The 8,373-nt window shown below is 53.0% G+C and overlaps 1 protein-coding gene across 1 annotated transcript; it reads right to left on the bottom strand.

Moving 5' to 3' along the window:
- Positions 1–212: 212 nt before the first annotated feature.
- Positions 213–6,258, bottom strand: LOC104835467 (sialoadhesin-like). Its single transcript, XM_010573462.1, has 8 exons — positions 5,939–6,258; positions 4,871–4,909; positions 3,836–4,135; positions 3,293–3,595; positions 2,726–3,037; positions 1,375–1,671; positions 719–820; positions 213–352 (listed from the first exon to the last, which is right to left on the bottom strand). Exons 1-8 carry the CDS (start codon positions 5,967–5,969, stop codon positions 270–272), a joined length of 1,467 nt encoding a protein of 488 aa, XP_010571764.1. The 5' UTR covers positions 5,970–6,258; the 3' UTR covers positions 213–269.
- Positions 6,259–8,373: the final 2,115 nt, after the last annotated feature.

Here is an 8,373-nt window from a genome sequence, read left to right as displayed (position 1 = left end):
ATGAGGTTGGGTCTACGGAGATGTTCCTCTCCCCAGAAGACGTTACCGTGACCCAAAGCGAAGCTGTCGGCCATCTTGGCTCGGAGTTCTGAGGTTTGGAAGCGAGGTGGGCAGGGACGAGAGAGGGGAAGGGATCGAGGAGATGTTTACTGACACGGGGTGGACCTACAAAGCCAACGGCGGGTTGAGCGGCTTAGAAGGAGAAGGGTTGTCCTCGTCCTTCTCCCCACCGCCGTGGAGAAGTGGTTGGGTCCAGGTGGCCTTCAAGGTCAGCTGATGCTGCTGTTGACGTTGGCCATTGGGTAGGTGCTTGGGTCATCCTTGTTGTGGAGCCCCTTCCAGTGAACGCCACCTGGTCAAGAAGCCATGGGTTTCTCCTTCAGCCCTTTGGGCAGCTGAAAAGGCTCATGGGAAGTCCCCCAAACCCCCCCCTCTTTGGCGCTGGAGGGGCGGGTGGCCCCTTGCCCGCAGTTGAAGAACCCGGGAAGGCTTCTCTGACCGCTTTGGGCCGTCTCCGCCTCTCGTGGGTGACGTTTTGGGGGGAAGGCGCTCGGGATTAGTCAATATTTTGGGGACTTGGGCGTGGAGGAGAAGAGCGTGGTCCCCAACCTGATGGCTTCTTCTCCTGGGTTTCACCGCGTCCTTTCCCCTTCCTTTATATCACTTTATATCTTTTCCTACTCTGACCCATCGTCCATCTCCCGCCCCCACCACTCACCTCTCCGCTTCCGACAGAAGCAAACGACCAGTAGGAGCCCCAGGAGCAACGTGGCGGCGCCGGCGGCGCAACCGGCCACCAATGGGATGAGCTGAGACCGGGCTGGTTGAGAGAAGAGAGACCGCCAAAAAAAACACCAAACAAACCAAGTAAGCGATCTCCTCCACCACACCAAGTTCTCCCCCTTTCCCTCTTGGTGACCCCCAAGTTGGGGGTCCACCTGGTGTCCACCCCATAGGTCAGGAGACACCAAATTGTCCTACCCTACCTCCAAAAAAACCCATTTTCCCCCAATTTCAGGCCCCAATATGCCATCAGAAGGTCTTTCCAGCCAATGAGGTCCCTCACAACCCCTCCCAAGCTTGACACAGACCACGCGAGCAACGTGAAGGTGCCTGAAGTCTTCAGGACATCGGTTGGGTGGGCAGGAGGACCTCACCTTGCGTGAGGACCGTCATGGCTTGGCCGAACGGGGAGGGGATCCACCCACCCACCTCCAAAAAAAACCATTTTCCCCCAATTTTGGGCCTCCGATGTGCCATCAGAAGGTTTTTCCAGCCAATGACGTCCCTCGACCCCCTCCCCAGGACTTTGCAAGCAACGTGAAGGTCCCCGAGGTCTTCAGGACATCGGTTGGGTGGGCAGGAGGACCTCACCTTGCGTGAGGACCATCATGGTTTGGCTGAATGGCGATGAGATCCACGTATCGCTGACCCTCTCCTCGTACCGACAGGTAAATTGGCCGGTGGCGATGGTGGCTGTGGCCTCGGGGATGTTGTAGAGCGAGCGGTCTTTCGTGGCCATCTCCGAAAATTGCTCGGCGCCGTCTTTGTAGAAGAAAAATTTCCGTTGGGCAGTGGGGCCGTTGGCCACGCAGGTGAGGAGCAAGGGGTTGCCGTCAACGACTTCTCCGGATGGGGGGTCCAGGAGCAAAGCAGGCTGGGAGGGACAATCTGGTGAGACAGGGAAGATGGGTTGGGAGAGAAGCGAAGTCATCTTCACACAAAGGTGAAAGTCGTCACCACGGAAAGATGGAACTCATCCTCACGAGGAGATGAAGTTCATCATCGCGAGGCGAAACGCATCGTCACCAAAAGATGGAGCTCGTTGTCGCGAGACGATGAAAAGCATCGTCGCGAGGGGATGAAATTCATCTTCACAAGATGGAACTCATCGTCATGAGAAAATGAAACTCATGAGAAGATGAAACTCCTTGTCACGAGAAGATGAAAGTCGTCACGAGAAAATGAAATTCATCATCATGAGAAGATGAAACTCATCGTCGTGAGGAGATGAACTTCATCGTCACGAGATGAAACTCATCGTCATGAGAAAATGAAACTCATGAGAAGATGAAACTCATCTTCATGAGAAGATGAAACTCTTGAGAAGACGGAGCTCATCATCATCATGAGATGAAACTCATCGTCACGAAAAGATGCAACTCATTCTCATGAGAAGATGAAACTCCTCATCATGAGAAGATGAAACTCCTAATCATGAGAAGATGAAACTCATGAGAAGTTGCAGCTCATCATCATGAGAAGATGAAATTCGTCGTCACGAAAAGATGCAACTCATCATCACGAGGAGATGAATCTCATCGTCGTGAGAAAATGAAACTCCTAATCGTGAGAAAATGAAACTCCTCGTCATGAGGAGATGAAATTCATCATCATGAGATGAAACTCATCATTGTGAGAAGATGAATCTCATCGTCGTGAGCCTCCTGAACTCATCCGCCACCTCATTTTGGCAAGCCTGCGGGTCCACCAAGACCTTGGAGCTCAGGAACAGCTTTTGAGGGTGGGGGTTGGCCATTTCAGAAGACCCAGAGGCTGCATTTAAGCAATTTCGGTTGTCATCCGTGGGAGAGCGATGAAAACCGGCTGGTTTCAACCATTTTTCCCCTACTGTTTTCCCCAATTTTGGAATCTTTGGCCTGAATTTGAGGGTAAATTTCTGAAGACCCCCACCCCTCACTGGGAGACCCCAGGGCAGACCTACCCTTCACGGTAACGTCCACGGCTTCGCTTTGGGGTGACGGCACCCACGTCCCGCCCACCTCCTCCTCCACCTCGCAGCTGAATTTCCCGCTGAAGCTCCTGGGGCTTTGCGGGAAGTGGAGCTCGGAGGAATTCCCAGCATTCCTGGTTCTTGAGCCCGCTTGGCCTGGTGGGATCTTCACCCCGTTCCTGTAGAAGCCAAACCTCAGCCTGAAGTCGTCTCTGGAGGCGACGCAGGTGAGACGTAAGGGGCGGTCTTCGCTCACCACCCCTGAGGGAGGGTCTACTCCCAAGCGGGGAGCCAAAGCGGGCTCTGGGGAGAAAAATTGGGGGAAAAACACCTGAAAAATGGCAATTCTGGGCGAAGGAAGACCAACCGTTGGGTGCACGGGTGGGGGTTTAGGCAGGGCGAGAGGAAGAGGCGGCCAAAGCTTGGCTTCCAGTCAACGCAAGCCAAACCGAGGCGTCGCGGTAACCTAGATGGGTGTTGCGGTCGCTTCACCGAGCTGGCGGCCCTTTCCCCGTGCGCCTGGAAAGGCTGGATTTGTCCCCAAAACTGTGCTGCTACCTTTCACGAGGACTTCCACGGCTTGGCTGCGGTAGGATGGGATCCAGCGGCCTTCGGTTTTCTCGTCGTAGTCACAGGTGAAGTTGCCGGTGTCGTTCTGGCTGCTCTTCTCCACCTGGAGCTGCGCTTCGGTGTAGCTCGAGTTTGAATTGTCCCAGTTGGTGACCTCGACCTTCTTCTTGTAGAAATGAAACCTCCGCTCCGCATCCCCCGCCGGGGCAGTGCAGAGGAAGACGAGGGGTTGGCCTTCGATCGTGATGCTGGTTGAAGAATTCAAGGCCAACGTGGGTCGAGGTGGATGGTCTGAAGGTGAAAGAAGAAACCCCAAAATCGGCGGTTTTAGGGGCTCAGCTCTTCCACCAACCCAGTTCCGTCTCTGCGGACCTCAACAGGGAGTTGAGGCGGTGAATTTGGCTTCGTGACATTCAAATTTGGGGAGAAAAAGTGCCCGTTCGGGGCTCGGAGGAAAGTACGTGCCGATGGACGGCGGTGGGATGGAGAAGTTGAGGGGGGAGGAGGCAAAGGGGGCAACGTCTCACCTACCTTTAACGCTGAGGAAGATGAAGCTGCTCTCCTGGGAGCGGACGGGTCGGCGGAACCGGTTGATGACGGTGTACGTGCAAGCGTGCAACCCCCCGTCCTTCGGCCCCGTGATGTTGAAGCGGTGGGTGTAGCTCCTCCTCGACGTCCTGACGTCCACGGCCCAGCCGCTTGTCCCCAAAAACTGAAAACCTTGCATCCGGTCCTTCGACCAGGGAGCCACGCATCGGATGGAGACGGTGTCTCCGATGAGATACTCTGTTTTTTCCGGCGTCACGGTGATGTTGGGAGGAGGAGGAAGGTCTGGGGAGGAGGGGAGAAAGTGAGTCTACGCGCCGCAGGTGGGAGCTGGGAGATGTTTCCGAGCTTTTGAGGTGAGGTGGGACCTGGTTGGACGCGACCGCCGCCGTCACCTTGCTGCCAAGGGGAGATCTTTTTGAGGGCCCTGAATTATTCAGGCCAAATGAAGGTTTCCACCCCAAAATGCTCCTCGAGGAGGGGCGGGGTTGGGTGGCTTTCATGGGTTATTTATCCTACCAGAGCTATCAACTGGGCTGAGGAGCCAAGCTTGGACCAGGTGGAGGAGACACCACCCGATTCACCTCAAAATTGGTATTTTGGTGGACGGAGGAGCTCAGAGAGGAGCAGATGGAGCAGAAACCACCCGATTCATCTCAAAATTGGTATTTTGGTGGATGGAGGAGCTGAGAGAGGAGCAGATGGAGGAGAACCCACCCGATTCACCTCAAAATTAATATTTTGGTGGACGGAGGAGATTTCATCGCCTGGATCGTCATCGAGGTACCGCCAACCCGTTGTGCCCACGGTCAAACCAACTGGGGGGTTTGTTCCGCCACGAGCCTTGTCGGCTCGGGTGGTTGGGTGACTCCCGAGGTGAGACCTCGGTGGGTTTAGCACTGAGGTGCATGGGGTTTTGGGGTAAAAGATGGCGATTTGGGGGGGTCAGAGGGGTCCAGATGGTCATGTGACCCAGCGGGGAGGTGGAAATGAGTTGTCATCCCCCCCCAAATTTGTTACCTGCAGGTGATCCCAGTGGGAGAAGTATCTGGAGAGAGGCTGGAAGAGAGAAAGAGATGAGTGAGAGAGGAGGATGATGGGGGGGGAAGTGCCAAAAGGGTGGGGAAGAGCAGGAGGAAGGGGGAAGGGGGGAGGAAATACGGGTTTATTGATGTCAGGAGGAGGGAAGGAAGGGTGGGAGAGAGAAAGAGAAAAAGAGAAAGAAGGCAAGGAGGGGAAAGGAAGAAGGATGAAAAGGAGAAATAAAGAAGGAAAAAGAAAAAAGGGGAAGGAAAAGGACAAAGGAAAAGGAAAAATGAAAAAAAAACCCAAAAACAAGAAATTAAAAGAAAAAAAATTTTTAAAAAGGAAAAGAAATGAAAAAGGAAAAGAAAAATGAAAAAAGAAGAAAAAATGAAAAAGGAAAAATGAAAACAGGCAAATGAAAAAAGGAAAAGAAAAAGGGAAAGGGAAGGAAAAAGAAAGAAAAAAGGAAAAGAAACAAAATGATGAAGGAAAAGAGACAAGAAAGAGAAGAAAAAGAATAAGAAAAAGAAAAGGAAAGGTAAAGAAAAAAGTGAAAGGAAAAAGAAAAAAGGGAAGAAAGATAAAGGAAAACAAAAACCTGACAAAAATAAAAATAATAAGAAAAAAAAAAAAAAAGGAGACTGAGGTGATATTTAGACAAAGCCAAAAGCGACCGAATGCAAAACATGAATCACAAAGGACCGAAGAAGTCACCGCCCCGATGACGACTGATGGAGGAGGAATGGTGGGATGGGAGGGAAAAGAGGGGGAAAATAGCAAAGAAATGGGGAAAAAAGCAAAGAGGTGGGAAAAAAGCAAAGAAATTGGGGAAAAAAGTGAAGAAATGGGGGAAGAAAGTGAATGTTGGGGGAAAGAGATGAGGATACGGGGAAGAAAAGTGCAGAAAAAAGGGAAGAGTTGGAGAAATTGATGTAGAAAGACGGAGGAAGGAGGGAGGAGTTGGCCCAATGGGCACGGAAATGGGTGGAAAAAGGAGGGGATAGGGAAAAAAGAGAGGGATGGATGCGTTTGGAGAGGAGGAGGAGGAGGAGGAGGACTCACCGAGCAGAGGGACGAGGCAAAGGGGCCCCATTTCGGGTGGTGTCCTCCTCTTTCTGTGATGACAAGAACATCTCCTTCCCCTTCGGTCCAGCCTGGTGGCACAGCCGTCACATGAGCCCGGTTGCTACGGAACGGCGGAAACCAACAGAAAAAGGGGAAAAAAAAAAAAAACCAAATGAACCAAAAAATTGCAACATCTTCTCCACGGTCACGGTCGATCCAAGCATCTCCTTGGTGTCGCCGATGTCCCCTTTGGGTGTCGCGCTGGGATTTCTCACTGCTTTCGGCTGCCCCGTGAGCGACGGGGTGGGTTTGGCCTCAAAATTGGGTGCGGGAGATGTGTTTTTTTGGGGGGGAGGAAGAAAAAGCACCCAAAGTCGGGAGAAAGGCCACTCCCAGTTTGCCTCCGTTGGCCGATTCTCAACTGGAGCTCTTGGCTTGTCCCCAGCCTGCAGGAAGACACTGGTGATGGCGCACCGTTTTGGTTAGATGCCTAGTTTTGAACTTGGTTTTGAGGGGGTAACCCCAAATTTGGTTGGTTTAACTAGCTAGAGCTTCTTTGAGGCTCCAGAAGAGTTTTTTGGGGTGAGAAAAAGGGTGAAAATGGGCGGCTCGGGTCTTTGTGGAGCGGCCGGGATGTGGTGGGCCTTCTAAATGGGGTTAAAAAGTGACTTTTAGTGATTGTCCTCAGGCACAGATGACCACGATAAATATCTGGGGAGTGATGGCTCAACCCATCCCAGAGAAGAGGCTCCAGCCAACCTCGTTTGAGCGAGCAGAGACTTGTCGCATGGTCGCCCGCGCGGTCACTGTGGTGGGTCCATCTTATTTCAGAGGTTCTTTGGTTGTTAAAGCGACCAAGAAAAACACAACCCGGCCTGACGCAACCGCGAGGACCAGAAATAACCCTTCCTCCCCTCGGTAGCATCTGCTGACCGTTCAGTTTACCGATCCGGTTGGAGGAAATAAATACAAGTTTTACTTCCCAATTCTTGAGGAACCTCATCCATGAGGCAGAACTTCCCTTTTGCAAGTCAACCCCTTGCACAGTTCTTCCTGGCTTCCCTGTTTCCGATGAAATGGTGACTCATAGTTTTTAGCGAGGAGTTGTCCGGGTTTTTTTTTTTTAAAACCATTGAAATCCAGGCAACGGTTTGAAATCGGAAGTTCTGGAGGACCATCGGTGGTGAGACGAAGGGTAACGAATCATCCCTGGCTCCGTGTCGTGCCCCTCTCCTGAATTCCTGGTGGTGTGGGACGTTGGGAAGCTCTTGGAAGGCGAGTTGAGGGCTCCAAGACGTGACGTCGTTGTTGTCACTAAGGGGCTTCCAAGAGGTAATGAGGTCATCATTGGTGGGCTCCAAGACTCAATGTGGTCATCGTCACCGGTGGGCTCCAAGGCTCAGTGTTGTCATCGTCACCGGTGGGCTCCAAGGCTCAACGTTGTCATCGTCACCGGTGGGCTCCAAGGCTCAACGTTGTCATCGTCGCCGGTGGGCTCCAAGACTCAATGTGGTCATCGTCACCAGTGGGCCTGAAGCACAACGTGGTTGCCGTCACCATTGGGCTTGAAGACTCAACGTTGTCATCGTCACCGGTGGGCTCCAAGACTCAATGTGGTCATCGTCACCAGTGGGCCTGAAGCACAACGTGGTTGCCGTCACCATTGGGCTTGAAGACTCAGCGTGATCATCGTCACCGGTGGGCTCCAAGACACAACGCTCAGCCCCACTCTCTTCTTCCCCATCCCCCAGGCCAACCCCTTCCCCCCAGCGTTTCCTTCTTCACCGGGACCCCCCAGAAACGTCCCCTGGACCCCAACTCCACGAGCCACACAGGTAGGGAGCTGCTCCTCAGTGTCCCCCTCTTGTCTCGCAGCGTCCCCGACCTTCTGGGAAGGTGGAACCTGCCGACGGAGTTTTCCTTGGAGGGTCTGGGGCTGGAAGAAGAAGCCGAACTTGTCCAGATTGGGGAGGAGAAGGGAGGAAGGTGATGGACAGACGAGGAAGGTGAACTGCAACGGAGAAGTTTTATTTTTTATTACTTTGATGCTGTGCATCCAGATTTAGTCTTATTAAAAGTTTGGGGAGAGGCGGCGGGAGGGCTTTAAGCCAGAACTTGGATTTGCCGGCCCCGGTGTCAGGGTGTCTCCCCGAGGCTGACGGCGGGGAGCGGAGCGCAAAAAACGTGGCAGCGGGGACGGGGAGTGTTTTTGGGGGACGGCGGGCTTGGCTTCGGGCTTTGTGACTGCAAAAGCCCGTGATTCCTTGGGGAATGTTTCTACCGACGGGAAACGTTTCCATCCTGCCAGCCACAATTTCCACGAAAAAGGGGTTCTCCACGAGGTCCCGCGATGGAGCCCGGTGGGAGCACCCATCTGTGAAAAAAAAAAAAAGGACTGAACTGCAAGGTTCAAGCAAACGACGTATTTGAAC

This window comes from Haliaeetus leucocephalus, unplaced genomic scaffold (assembly GCF_000737465.1).
Source record: "Haliaeetus leucocephalus isolate CR32 unplaced genomic scaffold, Haliaeetus_leucocephalus-4.0 Scaffold385, whole genome shotgun sequence".
Taxonomy (NCBI): domain Eukaryota; kingdom Metazoa; phylum Chordata; class Aves; order Accipitriformes; family Accipitridae; genus Haliaeetus; species Haliaeetus leucocephalus.
This window is presented reverse-complemented; position numbering and strand designations above follow the sequence as displayed.